The following is a 27,665-nucleotide window of genomic DNA, read 5'->3' on the forward strand; positions in this document are numbered from 1 at the left end:
TCCCAGCCAGACCCACCCCATTACCCTGTTCCCGTAACCCTGCATTTCCCATGGCTAATCCACCTAACCTGCACATCTTTGGCTGGTGGGAGGAAACCCACACAGACACGGGGAGAATGTGCAAACTCCACGCAGTCATTTCTATTTTTGACTGGCTCATCATCATTTTCCCTTTAACACCTTTGAGATTAAATTAAGAATAAAATAACAATGAATACAGGAAATGTCATGGTGCAAATGTAACCACAAAGCACAGGCAAATAGCTCTCACTTTGCATTTCAGTCATTTTTTTCGTCATGTGTGTCCTAAAAGATAGCAGAAAGCATTGAACAAGACACTTCAAATCCACAGACTGTGTATATTACACCCTCATATAGAGCCTTCTACACTCAACCACCAAGGGCAAAGGGCTGCACTTAAACACACACACACACACACACACACACACACACACTCAGTTTTGCTTGTGCCAGTCTGTTAGGTCACCTCCATCCGTCACTTCTGCCGCCTGCTTCCTATTCAGCTAACCCTAGAGAAACTCGAAGAACTTTCTGAGTCTGTCATTACTATTTGTACTGATTCTCCGCTGCTCTGCCTATTACTGCACTATCATCACTCTCCAAACAAAGACTTTGTGCCTTCCACTTCCAACAACCAGTTCCTTGTCCACTGGCAGGCTCTCTCTTCAAACCCATTGCTTTGTCTCAATAGCAGCCTCTCGTGGGGACCATTAATCATTGGTGCTTTGCCCAGTGGTCCCCAACTGTTTCGGCTCATCCAGCACCGATTGAACAGAAATCAAACCTCTCCCTTTCCCAACATGCCTTATTTTACATGATTTAGAATATTTTTAAAAATCCCCAAATTTACATGTTTCAACATCTCTCAAGATCAGACTCATCGGTTGATCAACATGAGCCAAGCTCTTTAGTTCCTCATCCTTGAGTAAATGCAGACATTTGCCAATGAAATGTCAGAAATGAACATTTGTTGCCCATCATTAATTGTCCTTAAGAAGGTGGTGGTGAACTTACTTCTTGAAGCATTACAATCCATGTGCTGTAGTTAGACCAACAATGCTGTTTGGGTGGGAGTTCCAGGATTTGGACCCAGAGACAGTGAAAGAATGGTGATATATTTCTGAGTCAAGATGATGTGTGACTTAGAGAGGAACTTGTTGGTGGGAGGTATTCCCAGATATCTGCTGCCCTTATCCTTAAGTGAATGAAGGTTCCAGGTCTGGAAGGTGTTGTCAGAGAAAGGGGAACAGGTAAAGTTAACATCAGCTACATGGTGGAGAGGAAACAGCACTGAAGCAATGAGTGTGACAATTCACTCATGTATCTCTTAAGACCTTTAAAATGAGTTAAAGTGAACTATTAAAATGAGTCACAGCCTGGGGTTTGAGTACTATTTCCAAACTGCATAGGAACTAGATCAACCAAGGAAACAAAATTACACAATAGCTTTTGACAAATAGGAACATCTTTAATAAGACAAAACTGGATGGAAGGTTGAGTTTGTTTAGAAATGGCTGAGAATTCCACTGTCTTACATTTACTGATAAGTAGCTAAAGAAAAACGTAACCTTTCCCTGTACAGTCAAAATTTATAAAACTACTAGAAGCCTCTCTGCTCTAGAGTGATGTCAGATGATACATTGCAGTTCATAGAAACCTTCGCTTTTAACTGTATTCTTCAAAGGAACAAAAGATGAGTTTGATCATCAGCTTCCTCCTTACCTGGGTAAGTATTATGGAAAAAATGCTAAAAGCCCCACTTTGAAATCATGCACATCCAGCGACACATCCACGTCCTGCATGTTGCTGCAGGGTCCTTTTATACAGAGGAAATTCTCTTACTTCTTATTCCTATAATAATCTTCTCAGTTAATCTGCACTGAAGGGAGGCCATTTGGTCTGCCTTACCTGTGCTGGCTCTTTACAAGAGCTGTCTGATGCTTGTACCTGCTCAGTCAATACCAATGCGATGTTACCTCACGGAGGCTTCAAACTCTGCTGGTGCCAGTATTAGAGGGCACCGATTGGCAGAATGGCACATTGGGGCAATGCTCTTTAAAGATGATTATTCTTCTGGAGAAGAAGGTAACTATTGCATTCCTTTCCTGATGGTCCTCAATAACTACAAGCCAGTCTAAAACTTTTTGTTCATTGAGCTGTAGAAGGAGGTTATTTATTCCACTATGTGCCAGCTCTTCATTAGTGCAATCCAAAACTAATTGTAACCCTTACTCTAACCCTTGTCTCTATATCTTACTTTGAGTAAAATGTTCTTGCTTTGAATGAATTACTTCCTTCAACTACATCCTTTAGCAGAAGATAAACCATCTGATCCGTTCTTTGATTACTCTTGGTAATTATTTTAAATCAATGACCCCTCACCAGAGCCTTTACAAGTACAGTTATTCTCTGTTCATCTGACAAAAAAGCCTTCTTAATTCTAAAAGCCACTAGGAAATTAATGGCATAGTGTCATTTAGTAACGTAACACCAAATTACTAGGATGCTGCTCTGAGCTGTGGTGCTAAGAATGAACCTTGTGGATCACTGGATTATACAATTTTGCAACAGAAACACATCAAGCTTCTGATGTTAGCTCTTAAGTTTGGCAGGTTCCTTCAGGCAGATGTTAGCACCTTTTTTCCAATCATACCACTTTGTTTTGTGACCTTAGAATTATTCAATATCCAACTAGCTTGCCCTTCAAAATGCAGCACATAAAGCATGTTTACATTTCTTTTTTAATAAGAAGTGTATATACAAATTCTTAAAAATGTGTCGTTTTTTTTGTAGCGACATAAGCACAACACTGTTTATAGGCATCAATGGATGGAATCAGGACTCAGTTTATGGCTAAAGTTTAACAAACAACAGAGGAATCTCTGTAGACCTGAAGGGTTTAGATATGCAATGAAGAGCAAACCATGAGTTCATCAACACTTTGCAGTCTTCAACCATGGGACATCCTCACAGACACTTTCTCATTAACCAAAACAAGAGACTCAATTCACCAGTTTACAATTGATCCAAATGTTGTTACTTGGTTATTTGGAGAGAAGGAAGAGAGGCTTGAGTCTGAAGCTTAATGGAAAGGTCTAGTGTTCAGTCACAAAGCTATGGAGGGTAAGGTCATCCTCATCACTGTCACTGTTTCGGCCAATTGTGGTCTCTTTGAGATCTCGAAGCCGTTTTGCCTTCATTTTTCTCCTCAGCTTCCTTTCATCCTCAGGCAAAAGAGCAGAAATGCAGATCAGCTCAGTGCCATTTGACCGGTTGACTCTATAGTTCTGTCTTTGACTCGAGAGCTTGGTACACAAGACTACAGTGCATATGACAAAGACAGTGCAGACTCCTGCTAGAATAGCAATTGCTATGAGGCACTGAGCAACAAGGCTAATTTTTTTACCTGTAACCTGAGCAGTTGTAAGCCTGTTATTACTTCTGGTGGTTGTCTTGATAATTTTGCTAACAAAGGGAACGGTTGGTTTTAAGGGAATTGATTCAGTAGCTTTTATTGTAGTTGTCACAACTGGTGGAGCTGTGGTCACTGGATAGGGGCTCGTTGGTAGCTTCTTTATAGAAGTCAAAGTGCTGGATGGCAGAGTTATGGTTTTCACCTTGACATCTGGATGGACATATCCACCAAGCTCTGAAGTGTTAGTGACTGCAGTTGATGTCAATGTGGCTTCAGACACCTCTGTTTCAGTTCCACCTGTTTCAGTTGTCCAATGCGCCGTTCCCTTCATGGGAGAAGAGTCCTGGTTGACATCATTCATTGTTTGAAGATTCATAAAAGAGGACACTTCTGATAGCTGAGAGGTGGCTTCTTGAGAAGTCTTGAGGTCTTGAGTTGAAACAGATGGGGCCCCTGTTGCAGAATAATTGGAGGGACTTGTCGTCAGAGAGCCAGTTGTGGAAGTGAGTTGAGCAGTTTCATCAGGAAGGGGTGTACTTGTTAGGGAGGGACTGAGAAGACTTGTTGAATCCAGATAGTCAGGTGGGGAAGTTGCTGAACTCGCAGGGAAGGTCTCAGGATTCTGGGTGTCTCCATCAGAAACTGGTTCTGTTGAATTAATTACCTCCAATGTTTCCCTTGTGGTCTGCTCCATCACAACCAAACCACCGACAACAGCAAGAAGCACAGGAAGGCTGCACCACATCAGTGGCATATCTGTAAAAATCTAAACATATAAAAAAATTCTTCAGTGCAGCAAAGGCAAATCTATTGTATTAGCATACGTACAATGTTACTGGTTTGAACATAATGCTTTTAGAACAGACATCTGGTTCCTATTGCATTGATAGCGGTCACATTATCATGCATTAATGTCACAGGTAATTGCCAGGACTCTAAAATAGAACATTGCAAAATCTCGTTACAACTGGATTGTCTGAATTGTTTTTGAAGTCATTTAGACTGTCTGACAGGTTTGTGAATTAAAAGGAAAACAAATGACAGGGTCATTATGATAGAAGAGGAGGCCAATTGACCCATTAAGTACAGGCCAGGAAAGAATGATAAAGTGCCTCTGAAACGGAAAGGTCAAACCAGCTCATAGAGCTGCATCTAAGATGCTGTTCAGACTTTAAACACAGATCCCTGAGTTCTAACTAACACGGACTTTGATTCACTTTCTCACAGCTGGGTCTACTTTTATTGTGATCATGTTTAAATACCTGGTACCATAAGGATTGTAACATAGATCACTATGATACTCAGCAAATGGCTCAGCAAATAAATTGCCTGATTGATCTCAACCTCACTCATTGCTTTATCATAGCTCGAAATTTGTACCCTCTCCAGAGCTGTGTGGAATAACCCCTTGAATTCTACTTGCAAGTCTTTCCTTACAGTTATTTTCTGAATTCCATTTTCTCTCAGAAGGAGTTATAATAGTCTCACCTTCTGACTTCCAACTGTCTAATGTTTAATTTTGTGTCTGTTGGTACTTGGAATAGTTTATAATAATTTGTCTTAATCTTCTATTTGAATCTGGTCCATAACCATTTTGCATTTATATATTGTGATAGCCATCCTGAAGATGTATTAAACTTCTCTGCTAGAAAGAACTAAACAATCTATTTTCAATATGCTAATGTCACACAGGTGATTTGGAGCTATGGAATATTTACATTAGGAGACCTAAAAGACTCCCCTTTCCCAAAACGAATGAGTACAACTTCCTTAATATTTCCTCATATGATGGTAAGACATAGGAGCAGAAGTTGACCTGTTAGCCCATCAAGTATTCTATGCCATTCCATGAGATCATGGCCAATTGAATCAATTTCCTGCCTTTCCCTTACTGATTAAGATTCTATCTCAGCCTTGAATACACGTCGTGACCCAGACTTGACCATCCTCTGCAGTAAAGAATTCCACGGATTAACCACCCTCAGAGAGAAGAAATTCCTGCTCATTTAAAGAGGTCTTGATCGATTGGATCAGTGGGCTGAGGATGGCAGATGGAGTTTAATTTGGATAAGTGTGAAGTGTTGACTTTTGGTAAAACAAGCAAGGGCAGGACATATACAATTAATGATAGAGCCCTGGGTAGTGTTGCAGAACAGAGAGACCAAACGGTTCAGGTACATAATTCCTTGCAATTTGCATCACATGTCGACAGTGTGGTTAAGGAGGTGTTTAGCATGCTTGCTTTCATTGCTCAGACCTCTGATTTGAGGAGTCAGGACTTAATTTTGAGGTTTACAGGATGTTAATGAAGCCTCTTCTGGAGTACTGTGTGCAGTTTTCTGGTCGCCCTGCCAGTAGGGAGGATATTATTAAATTGGAGAGGGTTCATAAAAGATTTACCAGGATGTTGCCGGGAGGTTTTGAGTTATAAAAATAGGTTGGATAGGCTGGGACTTTTTTCACTGGAGGTGAGGAGGTTGACAGGTGACCTTACAGGAGCTTATAAAATCATGAGGGGCACAGATAAGGTGAATAGTCAAGGGTCTTTTCCCTAGCATGGGGAAGTTTAAAACTAGGAGGCATGTTTTTAAGGTGAGAAGAGAAGGTTTTAAAAAGGACATGAGGGATAACTTTTTTACACAGACAGTGGTTCGTGTGTGGAATGAACTGCCAGAGGAAGTGGTGGATGCAGTTATGGTTAGAACATTTAAAAGCCATTTGGATACGTACATGAAAAGGAACGGTTTAAGAAGGATATGGGCCAAATGCAGGCAAGTGGGACCACTTTACTTTGGGAACATGGTCAGCATGGATTAGTTGGACCAAAGGGTCTGTGTCCATGACTCTATGACTGTATAAATCGGTGACTCCTTACTTTATGATTATTCCCTCTGGTCCTAGACTCACAGACAAGGGGAAACAACTTTTCTGCATCTATCCTGTCAAGCCCCCTAAGAATTTTTTATGTTTCAATAAGGTTGGCTCTCAATAAAGTTTTGGTAAAGGTCTGTAGCTTGGGTTGTGGGTGAGGTTGTTGACTTGCTCGCCGAGCTAGATTGTTCTCGCTCAGACGTTTCATCATTATGCTAGGTAACATCATCAGTGGAGCCTCCAATGAAGTGATGTTGTTCTACTCCGCTTGGAATTTATACTGTCTGATCCATTATGGTCATTATGGATCCATTATGGTACTGTCATTTCCGGTTTTGATCTATATGGGTTTGTATATGGGGTTTGTGGCAGTCGTTGCATGGTATTTTGTAAACCACGTTAGTTCTGCGTGTTTGAGAATGGGATCTTTAATCCATGGGAGTGTTTGTCGTGGAGCGGCTGTGGGCTTGTGTGCTCCCATGATTCCTAGTGGTCTTAGGAATCTTGTTGTCAGTTCCGAAATGTTCCTGATGTAGGACAGTAGAATGAGAATGAAACCAGAAGGCATGAACACCCCCCGCTTCTATGCACTTCCTAAAGTACACAAACCAGGCATCCCCCTCAGACCCATTGAAGGTATGTCTGGTAGGGGAACACACAAACTGGACAAGGATCTACAACAGAGATTGAAACATCTAGTCAACGGATCACTACATTCCATCCCTGGAATTCCTCAAAACCCTCAAGAACATAAAAATCAGCAACGAGGAGATTATGGTATCCTTTGACGTCACAGCTTTATTCACATCGATCGACATCCCACTAGCCAAAGAAACAGTGGCCACATTACTAGAGGAAACAGCAACACAGACCAGCAGCTCCATCAGCAATGACAACATACTTAAACTACTAGACCTGTGCCTCACCACACACTTCGTCTTTAATGGTCAAGTATACAAACATCAACAGTACACCAATGGGGTCACCATCTCAGGACTCATTGCAGAAGCAGTTATGCAAAGACTACAACACACCACCCTCCCCCACATTCAACCTAAACTGTGGGTCCAGTACGTAGACAACACATTTGTCATTATTAAATGCAACAAATTAGAAGAGACCCTCCACCTCATCAACAATGTATTCGCAGGGATTAAATTCACAAGGGAAGAAGAAAACAACAATCAACTTCCGTTTCTGAATGTTAAAGATATGACAAACGAGGAGTTCCAAACCTCAGTATACAGAACTGCAACACACACTGATCAAATCCTCAATTTCCACAGCAACCACCTCAACGCCCACAAGCAAAGCTGCATTAGGACACTATTTAAATGGGCCAGGACACACTGCAACACTCTGGACCTACGCCGGAAAGAGGAAGAACACCTATACAAAATCCTTGCTATTGAATGGCTATCCCCACAATTTCATCCACAGATGCCTCCTAAACAGACAACAACAGGAGGACACCGTACGCCCTAACACACTGGCCACACTGCCCTATATCAGGAACATATCGGGACTGACAACAAGATTCCTATGACCACTAGGAATCATGGTGGTCCACAAGCCCACAGCCACTCTATGACAAACACTTACAACACTTACACCCCATTCTTAAACATGCAGAACCAATGTGGTTTACAAAATACCATGCAACAACTGCCACAAACATTACATCGGACAGACAGGAAGGAAACTAGCCATCAGGATACATGAACATCAACTAGCAGCAAAATGGCACGATGAACCCTCCTTAATATCGGTACTCTCGGACAATAAAGGCTGTCAGTTTAACTGGGACAGGGTAACCATAGTAGCCCAAACCAAACATAGAAATGCACGAGAATTCCTAGAGGCGTGGTTCTCCACCCATAATGCAATCAACAAACATATAGAATTGGACCCCATATATAAACCCATACAGATCAAAACCGGAAATGACAGTACTCACCATAACAGGCCATACAGTATAAATTCCAAGCGGAGTAGAATAACCTGGCATGGTGATGAAACATCTGAACAAAAACAAGCCAGCTTGGCAAGTTGGCTGTCATTCTTCTAAATTCCAGTGAGTACAAGCCCATCCTACACAACTGCACCTCATCAAAAGATTATTCTGTAGCAGCATCAGCCCAGTGAACCTTCACTGGACTACCTCCAAAGCCAATAAATCTTTTCTTAGATAAAATGGGCCTAAAAGTGTTCACGGTATTCTAGGTATAGTTTAATTAGAGCCTTGTATAGTTTTTAGCAAGATTTCCATATTCTTATACTCAATTCCCTTTGAAATAAAAACTAATATTCCATGTCTTCCCATTTTCCCACACTGAACTGATTCTCCCAAAATCCTCCCTCGTGAGGATTCCCCAATCCTTCTGTCTGTATCTTTCTGCAGTCTTTCCCATTTGAATATTATCCAGCTCCTCTGTTCTCCTGGCAAAGTGAAAAGCCTCACACTTCCCCACATTATATTCCAGCTGTCAAGTTTTTGCCATTAATTTAAACTGTCTATATCCCTCTGAAGACTATTTGAGTCACCCTCACAACTTGCCTTCACAACTTGTTTTTGTGTTATCTGCAAACCTGGTGATTGTACATTCACTTCCCTCATCCAAGTCATGAATATATATTGCAAACAACTGAGACACCAGCACTGAACCCTGTGGCACTCCACTAGCTACAGGTTGTCATCTTGGAAATGCCCCCTTTATCCCAATTGTCTGACTTCCATTAGTTAGCTAATCCTCTACCAATGCTAATATGCTACCTCTAACACCATGGGCTCTAGTCTTATTAAGTAGCATAGCAAGTAGTGCCTTATGGAAAACCTTTTGGAAATCCAAATAAGTTACATCTGCTGGTTCCCCCTTTATCTATCCTCCTTTTTACCTGTTCAAAGAACTGTAATAAATTTGGCAGGCATAATTTCCTCTTCATGAAGTCAAACTGACTTTGCTTGATTATATTACACTATCTAAATACTCTGCTATTACATTCTTTCAAACAGATTCTAATATTTTCATTAAGACACGTGTTAAGCTAACTAGCCTTTCATAATCAAAGAATCATAGAATCCCTGCAGTGTTGAAACAGGCCCTTTCACCCAACAAGTCTACACCGGACCCTCAGAGCATCCCACTCAGACCCATTCCCCAAAAACCCACCTCATCTACACATCCCTGAACACTATGGGCAATTTAACATTGCCAATCCACCTACCCTGCACATCTTTGGACTGTGGGAGGAAACCGGAGCACCCGGAGGAAACCCACATAGACACGGGGAGCATGTGCAAACTCCACACAGACAGTCACCTGAGGGTGGAATTGAACCCGGGTTCCTGGTGAGGCAGCAGTGCTATAATCTATTTTTATTTCCCTCTTTCAACAAGAGAGTTGCATTGGCAGTTTTCCATTGTCTAGAACTTATCTAGAATCTGAGGACCCTTGGAAGATTTACTACTAGTGCATTCTATCTCAGTTAATGCTTCCTTCAATATCCTAGGTTGCTGCCCATGAAGTCCAGGGGCCTTGTCAGCCTTTAGCTTCATAAGCTTCCCTAGTACTTTTTCTCTAGTGACAGTTATTGTATATATTTCCTTGGCCCTTTAGCCTCTTGATTATTTATTAATTTTGGAATGCCATTAGTGTCTTTGAAGACTATTGTGAAGACAGATGTAAAGTATTTATTTATCTCCTCTGCCATTTTCTAGTTCCTGTTTATTATTTCCCCATCCTCGTTGCCTAAGAGGCTAATGTTCACTTCAGCATCTTCCTTCACTTTTACATCTTTAAAGAAGGGTTTGCTGTCCATTTTGATATTACTTGCTAGTTTACGCTCAAAGTTTATTTTTTCTGTTTATTTTGTCTTGATCATCTTCTGTAGTTGTTTTAAACATTTCGAATCCCCTGGTTTACCATTAACCACAATGTATGTATCTTCTTCAATTTTATGCTATCCTTAACTTCCTTGGTATATATCTGTTAAGAGTCTCAAATTATTTTCTTAAACATTTACCATTGTTCCTCAACTGACTGTTTGCTCAACTCTTTTCCCACTTCATTCCAGCTAACTCTAACCTCATTCCTTACTGTGACGATGTCATGGCTTTAAGAAGTGTATTTTGTCCTGATTTCTTTTAAGAGAGAGATTGAATGAGAGGCACTGAGAAGTCTGGGGTGTTGTACACAATTTGTGAAGCCTTGGGGTTTTTTCAAGAAGTTGGAAAAATAGAAGTAGTCTGGCTGGGTGTGGCCAGCTCTCACAGACAAGGATTTCTTGTTTTTTTTAGAATCCCTACAGTGTGGAAGCAGGCCATTCAGCCCATTGAGTTTATGCTGACCCTCTGAAGAACATCCCACCCAGACCCACCCCCACTTTTCCCACCCTGGACACTACACGCAATTTAGCATAACCAAACAACCTAACCTGCACATCTTTGGACTGTGGGAGGAAACCAGGGCACTCAAAGGAAACCCACGCAGACACAGGGAGAATGTGCAAACTCCACACAGACAGTTGCCCAATGGTGGAATCAAACCCAGGTCCCTGGTGCTGGGAGGTAGCAGTGCTAACCACTGTGCCACCGTGCTGCCGCTAGTATTTCTTTTTTTAACTTCTTTATTCAGCAGAATCTGCTGGAGTCTTGAAGAAGTAGAAGCCTTTTTGTTCACATCTCTGAGTTAGAGCTAGAAGCTGGGGTTTCTCTTACTATTGTGGGTGCTGCATTTGAGATAATCTGTTTTCTGAATTTGCCTTTTTGCCAAGAGACGTGTTTATGTGATATTACTATATTGGAACAGTTAATTGGTAAATAGTTACTGTATCTATTATTCCGATAAGTTTTTGAATAAAGTTGTTATTCTAAGTTCTGCTTTCTTTTGTTGTATTTTAACTATAATGTTTGAATAAATTGTGTTTTGCTTAATGTCAAGTAGCTTGACCAGTCAACTTGCATCAAGGACACAGCATCTCGTATTTATCTTTGAAATAAGAAAAAGGGTCTAGGCTACCTGCTTAATATATTTTGAGGGAATGGTCTGGTCCATAACACTTTGTCATTACACTTAATTAACAGTCGTTTCTGACTCAAGTTTCTCACCCTCAAACTGAATGCTAAGATCTACCATGTTATGTTGACTGTTTCTTAGGGAATCTTGAACTCTGAGATCATTTATTAAAACTACTTCATTACACATCACCAGGTCCAAAATAGCCTTTTCCTCATTGGATCCACAACTTATTATTCTTGGAAATTGTCCTGAATACACTCTATGGATTCTTCCTGATGTCTCCCTCTGCCTATTTTATTTTCCCAATCTACATGAACACTACAGTCACTTATATTAATGCACTGCCTTGTTACATCCCCTCATTATCTCCTGATTTATTGTCTATCCTATGTATGGCTACTGTTAGGGCACTTATAGACAACTCCCACCTGTTATACTCACACCTCATGTTAAATGTCAGATCTGGCTGCTCGATTCTGTAACTTCTCAAGGGCAATGTAATGAGGTGAGAGCCATAGAGTTAATGCAGCATGGACCAACAGGAAGAATAGTGTTCCAAGGCATGTTGTCAGTATTTTCACTGCGCTTATTACACAGATAATGTTGGAAAATCAGGAGGTGTCTGTCACAAAGCAGCAAAAATTGCAAGAGTAAAGATGAAAATATTAATATTTGTGGTGTTGCACTTTTCTGAATATTTTCTGGGGTTATTTGCTTAATTACATTTTGAGGGTGAGTGGAGAAAAGTCTTCAATGACTGTGTCTAACTTTTTGTTTTGATCTTCCAATAATGTACATCATTATTTTTCTTATTATCATTTTAATGATTTCCATTGACGTTGTGCATTACATGAGAAATGGGGACAGGGTAGATGGGAGTGATTTGACTCATTTCATTGGAAACTACAGATACTTGATGGGCTGAATGGCTTCTATTTGTACTACAATGATATAGTAACTATACTTATATTCAATATGGTGTCAGGCACAAATATCATGAAGGAAGGACAATTAAACATATAATTTGAAGAACACCTGAAACTGCTTGGTCAGCTAATCTCCTTTCAATGTCCCCTCTCCACACCATTAGGTCATTGAGAAGAGTCAAATCATTTCTGTATATATTTACAACATAGCATCAAGTCTTCTGTGGTGAGACAGAGGAGAAACTTTTCATTTAACCCCTTGTTCAGAGTTGGAACCTCAGAAACAACTCTCCTTTTGATCCTTTAAGTCACAAATGTGAAGTGAGATGCAGGAAGAAATATGCCTGTTGAAAGTGTTTACACAATCAGCAAAACTCGAACGAGACTGACGTCATGGTACTCTGATGCTGTTTCTTTGGGTTACAGCATGTTTTATTGACAGCTTGATGTTTAACTATGGCCGGTGGACATCGGCCTTATAGCTTCATGTGTTAACGTACCTCTGCCCTTCTATGTGAAAGGGGCCCACATTTTCTAAACAACATTGTGGTTATTTTTCAGTTGGTGTCTATCCGATCATTCATATTATTTTAAGGGTCTGTTTTTGACAAATTTGAGTTGTTTGTGGAATTTGAATGGGAGGTCATGGTTATTTAGTACTATTATATTTGTTTTTTTATTCATAGACTTGTGCAATTTAGGAACTATCAGAAATGAGATGATATAATTTGATGTGCAAAAATCTAAGTGCAGTCTGAATGGCTTTAATGGCCTCTTAGTTCTAACCTCATCTTGCACGTCATTCCATACACTCCTGCTTTCTACGATTAAAATGTGCATTTTACTGAATTTATGTCCCTTTTTGGTCTAGTTTGAAATGCATCTTATCTTTCAATTTGGTTTTTATTAGCGCGGTCCTGAATTATTCCCTGATTTCTATCCAGCAAAGTTGGGATTTGCTTTACTTTCCTCACAGCTCATCCCATTTAGATGCTGATCAACTCCTGGTATTATTCTTTGTAATATCAATATTAAAGGCAAACAAACTGCTGCTACCAAAAGGTTTGGATTTTACTGGGTCTTTATTGCAAGATTGCCTGTTCACTCAACTCAGTAATGTTTGTCCTTTGAATTTATCAAGGAGTTTTGTCATTTCATTTTACTTCCATTTGTCGTCTAATACATTTGTTATTTGTTGGTGACTTCCTCTCAACAACAGCACGCATTTATTTCAGCACCTTTAATGTGGAACATCGTGTCAAAGTGATCCACAGCAGTGCTGTGGGGTAAATTAGTTTCAACTGAAAGATGTAGGTATTGTAAGGGGGAGACCAAACATTTGTCAATGAGATTGTGTTAAAGGAGGCCATGACGACAGGACATTAAGAGATTTAAAGTTGAAATTCCAGAGTACCCTAGGTGTGGCTTTAGTGAGTAACAGTATTGCCTTTAAATCATGAAATTTTGGATTTGATTTCTGTTCCAGAGCTTGAGTGTAAAAAATCAAAGCTAGCTCTTAGAGATAGTGGGCTTCGAATGAAATGCTAAACTGACACCCCATGTAGCTGAGTGGGTGGGTGATCTGACATTATATTGAAGAAGAGCAGGGAGTTATCTGTGTAATCAAGATCACATATACAATTTAACCAGTTGCTTCTGCCGCAACATTTTTGCCTTTTAACCTATTTTTTACCATTCCACTACCCAAGCCTTGGCATATTGTTCATCTTGGTCAGGTATTTATACTTTGACATACAAGATACCTTCTGTGGTTGATTCTACTTGCAACACATTTGTCAGTTACGCATGTTACAAACACTGTGGAAAACAAAAAATAACAGACTGACTTCTGGTTCTCCATCAACCTATGAAAAATACTGTCATTCATCCTTCCTGGTTACACCCCATGTGTTTTGAACATTTAGCAACTTATTATTTCCTCCTTTAGCCAAAAGCCTCTAGCCACAACGAGATACGTTAATATCAGACTGCTTCTGAAAGTCATCTTCCTTTGATAGCACCTTAAAGTTCACCTGTTGCAGTTTCTTCCTTTATTGGGTGCCCATTTGCCTTCATGAATTGCCTTTGAAGGCTATATTTGACCCTCAGTACTCCATGAGTGAATGTAAATAACTAAAACTTGACATTCCAACCTAGGATGTCAGTAGAGACAGATAATCATTTTGCACCATGCGCTATTCTAAACATACACACTGAGCTCTGTGTACAATGACGGATTTAAAGTTGCTTGTTTAATTATAGTAGTCCCACTTCATATTCAACTCGGTTGGCCTGAAATGAAGGTAGAGCTCTTTTTAGTACTGGTGCGCGAATAATATTTTTGCAGTGCTGTGCAGAATCTCATGACTTATGCAAGAGTTGGTTTGTCCAACTCTGAAGGCAACCACAACAAGAGCAGGTGTCCAGAGATCACATGAAGATGCCCCTGGTGTTTTCCAGGATATCTGAGCACCATGGTGGCCTAGAGTTTAATGCTTCAGTATTAACTCTGCATTGAAGCGTCAAAATTCGCAGCAAATGGCACTGTCTGGGAGGGAGGTCCTACAGGAGGAAAGGCCTTGTGCCGAGCTTCACTGCTGCTACTTAAGAGCAGATCAATGCAGAACGCTGAAAAAGCTGCTACAGCAGCTGTGAAAAAATACAGAAAAAGATCATTTATTTGATAGGTCTTTCAAAGAACAGGAACAAGCAAATGGACTCTTTCCACGCTGTGCTTTAATAAACATTTTTGCTATGTCTAAATGTTGAGAAAGAAAACGATTTTTGTTTTGTAGAGTACTACGCAGGTTGCACGAAGTGATTCGTGTAAAAACTCTATGTCTACAAGCGTCCACATCAGGTTCTTTTAAAACCGATTTGTCTACACCCTGTTTTCAAATGCTGATTGATCAGTAATCCTAGGCCAACAGATCTACTTTATTTTGATCCAAACACAGAAATTGTTGGATAAGCTCAGCAGGTCTGGCAGCATCTGTGAAGAGAAATCAGAGTTAGCATTTCAGGTCCAGCGATCCTTGCTCAGAAGCTCTGAAGAGGGGTCTTCGGACCCGAAACGTTAACTCTGATTTCTCTTCACAGATGCTGCCAGACCTGCTGAGTTTTTCCAACAATTTCTATGTTTGTTTCTGATTTACAGCATCTGTAGTTCTTTCAATTTTATAGTGTTATTTTGATGTTGATTAATATCATTGAAGGGATCCTGAAATTTCATTATTTTCTAATTATTACTTGAGGTCACCTTTGTTGCAAGTATTTTATGCATTTTCTGACTTCACCTGATCCAGTTCATGTCTAGATTATTGTTTAAGGTGCATCACATCAACATTGGCTTGAAAAGGTTTTACTCCCAATCAAGGATATTTGACATACAGACCACCAAGGATGGCCAATTACATTAAAATTGAAAGCAGGTTTATATGGCAGGCTCCTGGCTACTGTGAGCTAAGATAGCTAAAGGCTATCTTTCATACAGGATGCTTATGGCTGGCAACTAATGGAGACTTTAAACCTGTCTGGGAGCTGTTAGCGTCCAAATACACTTGGCTGTGATGTTTAAACAATCTATTAATAGGGCTTTACGTGCTTGGAAACCTCTCATTATTTATTTCTAAGAACAGAAATAAGGTACCATGTTATGTATGTGAAGCCACTGTGCTGGAAGTGACAATCCCTAAATGCAAAACAAAGTTCCTTTTGATGACTTGAAGGAGGGAGATTTGTTCACTGGCTCCCATTGCACGTTCACTGCAGCATCTCCACAGTGGGGGAGATCAGAAGCAAACCTTATTTGAGGTGTGAATGGAAAAGGATTGAGCCACCATAACTCCACATTGGAATCAAGTTCTCACTTAACTAAAGATCACTAGATTGGTATGGAACATTTTAACAAATGCTTGCGCTGACTGATTGCAAACTGGTTTCCTCTAAGCATCTGTTAGCCCTTATCTCTTTCTGGCTATGTGTATGCAATCTGTCTAAAAGTGCTGCGAGTGAAGGAAGGAAGGGGAAGAAGGGGAAGCAAGAAAATGTATTACATAAAAATGCAAATCGAAGATCTGTTCCCAAAAGCTGAAAATGCAAGATTTTCCTTTCATTCTTTACCCCAGTGAATTGATGAATTCTGAGTTGTGTGCCAAGCATTAGCATTTTAAGTTTGAGTTGGAGAGTTCAATGGTAAAAATAGAAGTTTGTTTGATGCACCAAACCTGTGTATAGTTTGAAAACTCTTACCATGATATTTCTGCAGTGGTAACTTCTTAGAAAGTTTGAACATTAAAAATAATACAAATACAACCAGAAATACCACAACTTACTGTGCCTGGGTAGGGAAGGGAATGATCAGAACCTCTTCTCAAAAAGAATTCAGAAAAGAACAACACGTGTAATCCAGCCCGTCTTCGATAACTCCAGCTGATATTTTGAGGTTATTCAAAATAAATTGATTTAATTGAAAGCATTTGAAGCTGAATATGACTGTGAGAAGCTCTCACAGGATTTCATGCGCCACTAACTTTCAAAAACGACCTGCTCAACAGAACAGCAGGAAGTGTGTCAGAATGTGGTTGGAAGAGAAGTTGAGGTTTTATGAGTCACTTACAGGCAATGTCACACATTCTGTACAGCAGAGTGAAATTTGCCCCACTTGCTCTCGACTCCACACGAGCATTCCCTCATTTTATCTAACCCTAGCAACGCACCATTGTGATAAAGATTCATGATATTACTATTATTTGGAAACTTGGGCTTTAAAGTGGACAGAACCATGTTTAGTTTTAAGTTTGATTTGCATTTCTGTGTTGTGTTGGTTAGAAAGGGAAGGCCCTATTATTAGTTTCATTGTTTGAGTTTGAGAGTGATACAGAGGTTTACAGTTATTTCAATAAAGTTTTTAAAACTTTGGAAGAGATTAGTTCAAGTTACAAGATCGGAAGATTAAAAAAAAACTGTGCATAGCCATAAAGGTTTCCTATTAGAATCCAGTTCCAGAAAGTCAGTCCATTGGGCAGGCTAATGAGTGGGCAGGTTTCTTTTCAGGGCAGTGTATAAATTTCCTTTAGAGAAAAAGGCTTAAACCCTAGTATTTAGCAGTCCTCTGAACAGTCAGGGCATGAGAAGGTCCAGAAACAAAAGGAGGAGTTTAACACATTTATTTCCTAATGTTAGCAGTTTAAGGCCCATGAAGAGACACAAACAGACGTTAGCTAATGAAGCTAGTGTCAGGTTAATGCAGAAGTTCTTTGAAAGAAACCAAGTACAGTCAATTGAAGAAGAAACTTTAAATTGGAAACAGGGCAACTGTTCAGCAAGTTTGTTGAAGATAAAATGGTTGAATCTTAAATTTTGATATGTCATACAACCAATACAATTAGTTCTTGTAAGTAACGTTAACGGTTTTCTTAAAATGTGTGTATAATGATCGTTGGCATTCTTTTGTTAAAATTGGCAATCTCTTGTCAGTGACTGGTAATCATGGTAACTAAATTGTAAAAATAAAGCTTGTGGTCTATTAAGCCAGATTTCACTCTGGGATCTGACTTGTCCAGTATTACCATAAAGTGGGATCATAGCAATATGAACAATGTCAGACGGGCAAAGACATTGGTTCACCCAGCTTGCCCCACAAAATAGTGTTACTGTGTGAAACACTCACTTTATTCTTTCTCCTCCAGGTGCTTATTTAGCTCTCCCTGAAATGGATGTTTACTATCCCCCTCAACTGTCTCTTTCCGGGTCAAGAAATTCTTCAATTCCTTATTGGATTTATTGGTGACTATTTTATTATAATGTCTAGTTTTGTATTCTTTTACACAAGGAAACATGTTACTAAGTCATCCCTTCATAATTTTGAAGATCTCTACCTGGTCACCTCAGTTTATATTTTATTGAGAAGAGATTCATATTTGTTTATTTTTTCCTGTTAGTGAAAGCCTCACTGTTATATAATTTTTCTTTTAAGTTTGTTTTGCTACTTGCACCATTGTTTCAACATCCTTTTTGTAATATGAAGACCAGACTTGTACACAGTACACTAAAAGTAACCTAAACAAGGTTTTATAATAATTATCATAACCATTCTGCATTTTAATTCTATTCTGAAATTAATTCCTCTGTTTTGCTTGCATTTTCTGTGGTCTGATTGTATTGGTAAGTTAAATAAAAACCAATAATAACTGTGGATGCTGCAAATCAGAGACAAAAATAGAAATTGCTGGAAAAACTCAGCAGGTCTGGCAGTTTTGGGGAAGGGTCACTGGACCTAAAATGTTAACTCTGATTTCTCTCCACAGATGCTGCCAGACCTGCTGAGCTTTTCCAGCATTTCTGTTTTTGTCTTTGTTAAGTTAAATATTTACTTACGTACACCCCTAGATTCCTTTTCATTTCTGCCGCAATTAAACATTTATTTTCTAAGCCATACACACACTCAGTCCCATCAAAATGCACCATTTCACACTTACCTACATTGAAGTTAATCTATTTATACACACATTCTACAATATTATTAAATCTTTAGAATCCTGGCACAAAAGGAGGCCATTCAGCCTAGAGTACCTGTGCTGCCTCTTTGAAAGGGCATTGGGTCGGTCTTCCTCAACATTAACTGTACCGCACAATACAGAGGCATCCACAAATTTCAAAATGATGCTGCCTGTACATAAGCCCAGATTGTTTGTTTGGTGCCAGCATTGAATCTTGTGGATCATCATTTCCAACGTTTTGCCCATCTGAATAATTACCTTTAATCCTAATTTTTTTTGCTTTCTGTTCTGCAGCAAGTTTGATATTGGTTCTTTTTGATACTGGCAAGATCAAAAGCAAGTTAGGTAACTGCTTTGCAGAACACCCTCATTCTTCCTATAAGAATGACCCCAACCTTCCAAACTCCATCTTGCTCCCTTTCCAACATGTTTGTCCTAGGCTTGGTGCAGTGTTCTAGCGAGGCTCAGCACAATATTGGAGGAACAGTATTTCATTTTCTATTTAGGCATTTTATAGACTTCAGGATGCAACATTGGCGTTTAGCAATTTCTTCAGATCATGATCATGATCTTTCATCTTGATTACCTATTCTTGTGCCTTTGCGGAGCTGGTCTAGTTTCTCTGATTCAAATTTCCAATACTTCATTTCAAGCTCTCCTTTACCACCATCAACATTCCCACAATTCCACTTGCTTTTCCTCCCCCTTTGTCACTATGATAAATACCATCATTTCCAAGCCCTCTTCAGTTCATAAGTCGTTACTGGATTGACAGCTACTGCCAGATCTGTGTTTCTCCAATGTTTTCTACTTTTATTTCAGATTTCTAGCATCTGCAGTATTTTGCTTTTATTTTAGCTAGTGATGGTATTGGTTCATCGATTCCACAGGCTCTGACTTTAATCATGAGTCTAGCATTATGACACTTTGTGAGTGGTGAGATTTTAATCTACATATCGATTGGTCAAACCAGGTCGGGCATGGCAGCCTTGAGGAGGGATTCATAGAATGCATCCGTGATAATTTCCTTGAACAATATGTAATGGAACCTACGAGGGAGCAAGCTATCCTAGATCTAGTCCTGTGTAATGAGACAGGAATAATTAATGATCTCACAGTTAGGGATCCTCTTGGAAGGAGCAATCACAGTATGGTCGAATTTAAAATACGGATGGAGCATGAGAAGGTTAAATCCAGTACCAATGTCCTGTACTTAAACAAAGGAGACTATGATGGGATGAGGGAGGAGTTAGCTAAGGTAAAATGGGAGCAAAAACTTTATGGTGGGTCAATTGAGGAACAGTGGAGGACTTTCAAAACAATTTTTCACAGTGCTCAGCAGAAGTATATTCCAGTGATAAGGAAGAACTGTAGGAAAAGAAACAGTCAGCCATGGATGGCTAAGGAAAGTATCAGATTAAGAAAAAACATACAAAAAAGCAAAGATTAGTGGGAAACTAGTAGACTGGGAAATCTTTAAAGGCCAACAGAAAGCCACAAAAAAAGTTATAAAGAAAAGTAAGATAGATGAGAGTAAACTAGCTCAGAATATAAAAACAGGCAACAAAAGTTTCTATAAATATGTAAATCGTAAAAGAGTGGCGAAGGTAAACATTGGTCCCTTAGAGGATGAGAAGGCCAATTTAATAACTGGGAACGAGGAAATAGCTGAGGCATTAAACAGTTATTTTGTGTCAGTCTTCACAGTGGAAGACACAAATAACATGCCAAAAACTAATGGCAAGAAGGTTATAGCAGGTGAGGACCTAGAAACTATTATCACTAAGGAGGCAGTGCCTGGCAAGCTAATGGGGCTAAAGGTAGACAAGTCTCCTGGCCCTGATGAAAGGCATCCCAGGGTACTAAAAGAGGTGATGGTGGAAATAGCAAATGCACTAGTAATTATGTACCAAAATTCACTGGACTCTGGCTGTTTTCCAATCTGCAGGAACCACCCCAATGTGACGCCACCGTTTAAAAAAGGAAGTAGCCAAAAAGCAGGTAACTATAGGCCAGTTAGCTTAACTTCGGTAGTGGGGAAAATGCTTGAATCTATCATTAAAGGAAGAAATAGCAAGACATCTGGATATAAATTCCCCCATTGGGAACACCCAGCATGGGTTCATGAAGGGTAGGTCACGTTTAACTAATGGAATTCTTTGTGGACATTACTTGCATGGTGGACAATGGGGAACCTGTGGATGAAGTGTATCTGGATTTCCAGAAGGCATTTGACATGCTGCTACACAAGATAAAGTTGCACGGTACCACAGATAATGTATTGGCATGGATAGAGGATTGGTTGACTAGTACAAATCAAAGAGTAGGGGTAAATGGGTGTTTTTCTGGTTGGCGGTCAGTGGCTAGCGGTGTGCCTCAGGGATCAGTGTTGGGATCGCAATTGTTTAAAATTTACATAGATGATAAGGAGTTGGAGACGAAGTGTGGTATGTCAAAATTTGCAGATGACACAGATGAGTGGTAGAGCAAAGTGTGCAGAAGACACTGAAAGTCTACAGAGGGATATAGATAGTTTAAGTGAGTTGGCAAAGGTCTGGCAGATGGAATACAATGTTGATAAGTGTGAGGTCATCCATTTTGGTAGAAATATCAGCAAGAAGGACTATGTTTTAAATGGTAAAAAATTGCAACACGCTGCTGTGCAGAGGGACTTGGGTGTCCTTGTGCATGAATCGCTGAAAGTAGGATTGCAGGTGCAGCAGGTAATTAAAAAGGCAAATGGAATTTTGTCTGTCATTGCCAGAGGGATGGAGTTTAAAATCAGGGAGACTACGCTGCAGCTGTATAGGGCCCTGGTGAGGCCACACCTGGAGTTCTGTGTGCAGTTTTGGTCTGCTTACTTGAGAAGGGATATACTAGCACTGGAGGGGGTGCAGAGGAGATTCAACTCTGGAATCAACCGAGTAAGAGGGTTGGATTATGAGGAGAGACTGAGTAGACTGGGATTATACTCACTGGAATTCAGAAGAATGAGGGGAGATCTTATAGAAACATAAGATTATGAAGGGAATAGATAAGGTGGAGGCAGGGAGGTTGTTTCCACTAGCAGGTGAAACTAGGACTAGGGGGCATAGCCCCAAAATAAAGGGAAGCAGATGTAGGACTGAGGTCAGGAGGAACTTCTTCACCCAAAGGGTTGTGAATCTGTGAAATTCCCTGCTCAGTGAAGCGGTTGAAGCTACCTCACTGAATGTGTTTAAGGCAAGGCTAGATAAATTTTTGAACAGTAAAGGAATTAAGGGATATGGCGAGTGGGCGGGTAAGTAGACCCGAGTCTCAAAAAAATCAGCCATGATCTTATTGAATGGCCGGGCAGGCTCGAGGGGCCGGATGGCCTACTCCTGCTCCTAGTTCTTATGTTCTTAGGTTCTACGCAACAGAGTCAGCTCTTCAGATTTTTTTCTCCCCCAACATGCTCACTCTCACTTTCCATCTCCTCTTCATCGGAGTGTGCTGGCTACCATCATGCAGGGAATAGCAAACATGGACTGATGGTCCCCTGCATACTAGCTCACCACCCCACATCCCTTTTTGGTCACTTATTGAAGCAATTCATATTGAATACTAATTGTTTTCTGTAATAAGGCAAATATTAGAGTCAATTTGTTTAAGACAAGGGATAGACAAGAATCAGAACTCTTATTTGGAAAATCAGGATTTCTTGGTTAGTTCAGAAAAATAGAGCAAGTATTGAAACTCAGTTGGTATTTGGAGTGTTAAATCTCAGCTAGTTAAGAAGACATTCACAAAGCAGCATTATGCTCCAAAATACCACGCCCAGTGAATTTCTGGTCATTGTCTTGCTATCAATGGAAAGTCCAGAGAAAATGCTTAATAATCCCCGACAAGAAGATGGTAGTGGAGTTTATACAAAAAAAATGTTAAATGGGCCCTCTTCCATCCATATCCGTGAAAAGTAACTGCACAGTCATTTCACTTTGTGACTTTGGTTTAATACCCCAGGGCTGAGTTTGTGAGAAGTTGTTCCCAACTACAAATGTTATTGGAAATTGCTGGAACAACGTGGAATTGCATGCTGTACCTTTGTAGTACTCCACTCAACCACTGAATGCCCATTCAAGGGCAAAGACATTGCTAATTTTCATTTATGCTAACAATATGGAAGAAAGCAAAACATGAAAGCCAAACAAGTTATATTCTGCTGCAATGATTTCAGTTGAGTAATAGAAAGCAGAGGTAACTATTAACTGTATGAGTCATGTATGCTAAACAATGTCAAAGCAGTAGACAGGTAGGAGAAAACCTGAAACATCACAACTGCATAATGCTATCATCATTTGTAATCTCCTTCTTGTAGTCCCTAGTCACCTTCTGGCAAAGCGTCAACACAGATATGATGGAATGAATGACCTTACTTTGTAAGATGGCTCTATAGATTACAGATGAAGAACAGTAGAGAAATCAGTCTGGAATTTGCCCTGTGACTAATTTAACAGCTAGCTTGGGAGAGCTGGTAACAAAATCCAAGGTTCCTCTATAACAACATTGCACCGCATATGGTTGATTTACTCATCAAACCATCTAAGGACGGGTTAAGAACTATTTTTAAAAGAAATTATCATTCCACTTTCGCTACTTTCCATTCCACCACAGAAGTGCCCTCCATGAACAACTTTACTTTGATTGTGCCTGAATGGTGGTCACAGTATAATATACATTTCACATGAAGAACCAAGTGACTTTCCATGAAGCAACTGCAGCACTAAATAGGCACAGAAAGGAATTCTGGAAATAATACTACTTCTGTAAGTTTTGTTTCCACCACCATATCTTTGAACATCACAAGGCTACACCTCCACGAGTGTCATCATTGAAAGCTTTATATCACTGATACTTCAATGAGCAGTTGCAAAGTCTGATTTGGAACTGAGCTGCTCAGAAGGTGCTGCTCTGGTAAATTATCTGATCACATTATGGCACGTACACTATACTGTTGAACAATCACATAACCAACTAAGCTCTGAGGTGAGAAAAAAGGGCTGCAAGACCAAACTGGTGGGCAATAAACTGATTTGTAACTCTGAAGGCAATGTGCCTACTTGTCCAACTTCGATCAGTGTGAGTTTTCCTGTTGCCAAGTCAGAACAGCCCGGAAAATGCGTAATCCTCAACCATTGTCATCAAAACAAATGATTGGATAATTATTTCCTATCTGCTTTTGGAAGTTGCTGCAAGTAAGTTGCCTGCAGTTCCCAGAAAAGTGACTATCCTTTGTAAGTATTTTGTTGATTGTAAAACACTCAGCTCCACGTGGTCATGAAAGATGTTACGTAAATGTAGGCTTTTTTCTTGAAACAGATGGCCTTAGTTGGCAGTTCTTCAATTGTCTTCCGATGCTGTAACAAAAAGTTGAAAACTCAAGACACTTTTGTCAAAGATGTCAAACAAAAAAATTAACTGAATCGTCCTCAGCCAGGCATTGAGCACAGTTCAGGAGATTATCTTAGGGTTTACAGATAATCAATTCAATTAATTCGCAGTGGACTGAAGTAGACTAATGCCTCTAACATGTTTACAATACACTGACACCTCTGCAGTATCTGGGAGACTTCTGGTCTCAGTGCCGTTTATCATCCAAACGGAGAAAGGAAAAAACAGCTAATTTACTGTAGTTTTGAACTTGGCAAATAAGAGGTTCACTATTCTCACCCACTCCTGAACACTAGATAAATTTATCAAACTTTATTTTCAAAGGTTTGGTGAAGGTGCCAACTCTGGACAGGATTTATTTCATTGATTTCCATCTTGACCTAAAATGTCAATTCCAAGAAAAAGCTAAAGAAAGCCTGTAGAGTACTGTGTGTATCCGGTGTATCTGAATTATATAAAATTTGACCCTTCCTGCAAGCAAGGAACTAGATATTTCAAAGCCCATAAATAAGAAAAAGCAGACTGGTCAGTCAGCATCTAAAAAACATGGGTTAACATTTTGAATGCAGACCTGAGCTAGATTTACTTTAAAGGATTACTTAGCTCAAAGTACACCGTTCAGCTCCAATCATCCAAAGTCTATGGCTGAAAGGTTATCAGCATTTCCCAGGAGATGGAACTGGATAAGTACTTGGGAGAAAAAAAAAAATTGGGTATTTATGGGGAAGAGCTAAGCATTGGGACTTACTGGAATGCTACTACTTAGAGCCAGCACAGACTTAATGAGTCGAATGACCTCATTGCGTACTGTACTATTTTATGGCTAATAGTCAGAAATGCAACAACCAATGATTTCACAGTGGGAAGCGGGTGAAAGAGAGGTGGCATGGTAACTAGATTAAGAGAAAAACAAAGCAATTACTTATTAACAAAATATCAGAGCAAGTCTTTTTTTTTCAGGTGGGAATGGTGTATGGATTTGGAACAGTTAGTAGTGAAATGAAAGATGAAGTTGAGCTGCTCCAATCTCTGCAACAACATGAATACACTGACAACACTGCTACACAAAAGTAAAAAATAACATGCAAAATATAATTTTAATTGTTCAGTTGTTATTGGTGAGACCAGAGGTGTATTTCAACTTCGTCACCTCCCTTCATGAACTCAGATGGTCTTTCACGATTTGCCTGGGGTGGATATCACAATGAATGGCAAGGTGCACAATCATCGGCAAGGTGCACAATCATCTGATGCAAAGAGTGCCTTTGCCAGCACACTGACATAGCACGAGAAAGCAAGTAGCTAGAATGAAGACCATTCGAAAATCCAGGGGAGCCAGAGCCAGCTGGAGCTATCTTCAGAGCTCATGGAGTGGAACACAGGCTCTTAACCACTTCCATTTGGCACAAGTTTCTTGTGCAATGACTCATCAGTTAACAGTTTGTTCAAGTTCAAATTTCCTGTGAAGCATTGGGACTTCCTCTTCAACGTCCATTATTTTATCCTGTAGCTGAGCTACGTGCAACAGCTCTACAGGAATCGTAGAGCAGCTATATTTATCACTTACGCTACGCTTTATTGATAAATTCTTAATCCTTATTCATGAAAATAATGCATTTCATAAAAGGTGCATGAATGGAGCTAACTAAAAATAATTTGAAACTGGGTAACACACCAGTTAAGAGTTGGAAAAAACCAGATTGATGGAAAGCTGGGAATTTGGGGATGAATTGTGTATTGGCAGTATAGTGAGTTTGACTCTGCACCACACAGGCAAAATATTTACCCTGGCATTAGATTTCTCTATCAATCTAAACCACTCAACTAGTTCCTCATCCTGTTTTCCTTGGTTATTGCAGCAATGACCATTGCAGCCCTGTCATTCCCAGCTATTTCAATCTACTTGCAACTTCCGACTGACCCCTCTGTTTAGCCCTCAAAACCTTATTCAAACTAACTCTGCAGAACAACTTCTCAAACTACACCTCATCCCTACCCTCCCTGCACCAAACATACACACAGCATTTTGCTTCATTGACTGGTTCCTTGGAAATCCGGACTCTCCTTCAAAAGTCCTAATCAGATCCAAAAACAAAAAGTCTTCTTTCTCCTCTGACCCTCTTAATATCATAACACTGCTCCTGCTCATTAACTTACATGACAGGTCTTTTACACTGACTCCTATTCACACCATGAAACAGTCAGTCTTCCACACCTCCTGATAGCAATCAGATTCACATTCTTAATCCTGACAATTACCAACATGCGAAAAAAAAATCACATCCAGCCAGGCCATTCATAAATGGTCTCTTTTGATCTTCTTGAGCATGGTTTTATCTCCCAGTAATTACATCCCCTCAGTAAACTGGGCTAATCCTGGAGTTCTCTTCTGAGTGCCTACCTTAATGGTCACTTTCAACATTAAGTCTGAGAGTTCTCAGAATCTGCCTCCGAAACTGAAGTGCCTGAGCTACCGTCATTCTTATTGCCTCCAGACCATGCTCTCCTGAGATCCATTCATGTTATAGTTTCGCCATCTTCCAGTCCCTCTATTCATTACTTCATTAAACTCATACCCTGAATCCAGCTCCTGAATGCTCCACTATTATTGCTGGGTCAATGGTTTCCAGATATTATTAACTGCACTGTTGGGCAGACATTTCTTTCTGGAATAGCCATCACATAGCTTCTCAAATAACACACTTAACAAAATGATCCTCTTCAATCACAATCCAATTACTATTCTCCTATTCCTTTTCAAAATTCTCCAAGCCAATTAGCATCCAACTCAATTCTCACCTTTACTGTAGACTTCCGTCATACAGATTTGTCACTGGTCAATTACAGATCCTAAAACTGCAGCCCTAACATTGGTCTTCCCATATTTTTCAAGTCAATTAATATTCTATCTTCCATCATTGTTATCATGATCCACCACAATAGTTTCACTACCTACCTACCACAAAATTCTCCAATCCCTTTTTCCTGCACAAATACCTCAGGATTGATATAGTTATATCCTTGACATTTGATATGATCCAGATGAACACTTGTTATGTACCTCTACACTGCTTGACATCTATTCATCTCCAAGGTGTTCTACAAGTATATGTATGATCCAGGAGTTTTTCAAATACAATACTGGCAAAACTACACATTCTGCTCAAGGAGTCAGAATTGGACCAAAATATATACCATACCCATGTGCGCCTGACAGCCTCAAATATTACATCATAATCATCCCTAAAAGTGCTGGAACCAGTGTTTACTGCATAGTACTAATGTATTATGGTACTAATTGGCTGAACGTACACAAAGTCTGAGTGTCTGCATTTTTTTTTGGGGGGGCGGGGGGGGAGGAGGAGAAGGGAAGGAAGGAGGAGGAGATGGAGTAAAGAGGGAGGGAGGGATAAATAGAATAAGCCAAATCAAACGTGAGCATTGTCTACATAATACCTCCTTATGTGTTTTAGAAGTTAGAATAAGTCACATAACACCAGAA

The 27,665-nt window shown here is 39.9% G+C and overlaps 1 protein-coding gene across 1 annotated transcript; it reads right to left on the minus strand.

Moving 5' to 3' along the window:
• Positions 1 to 1,468: 1,468 nt before the first annotated feature.
• Positions 1,469 to 16,815, minus strand: selplg (selectin P ligand). Its single transcript, XM_048611418.1, has 2 exons — positions 16,586 to 16,815; positions 1,469 to 4,202 (listed from the first exon to the last, which is right to left on the minus strand). The coding sequence occupies exon 2, from the start codon at positions 4,188 to 4,190 to the stop codon at positions 3,117 to 3,119; it is 1,074 nt and encodes a 357-aa protein (XP_048467375.1). The 5' UTR covers positions 4,191 to 4,202; positions 16,586 to 16,815; the 3' UTR covers positions 1,469 to 3,116.
• Between the last annotated feature and the right edge of the window lie 10,850 nt (positions 16,816 to 27,665).

The sequence above is a fragment of the Rhincodon typus genome, chromosome 24 (assembly GCF_021869965.1).
Source record: "Rhincodon typus isolate 14 chromosome 24, sRhiTyp1.1, whole genome shotgun sequence".
Taxonomy (NCBI): Eukaryota; Metazoa; Chordata; class Chondrichthyes; order Orectolobiformes; family Rhincodontidae; genus Rhincodon; species Rhincodon typus.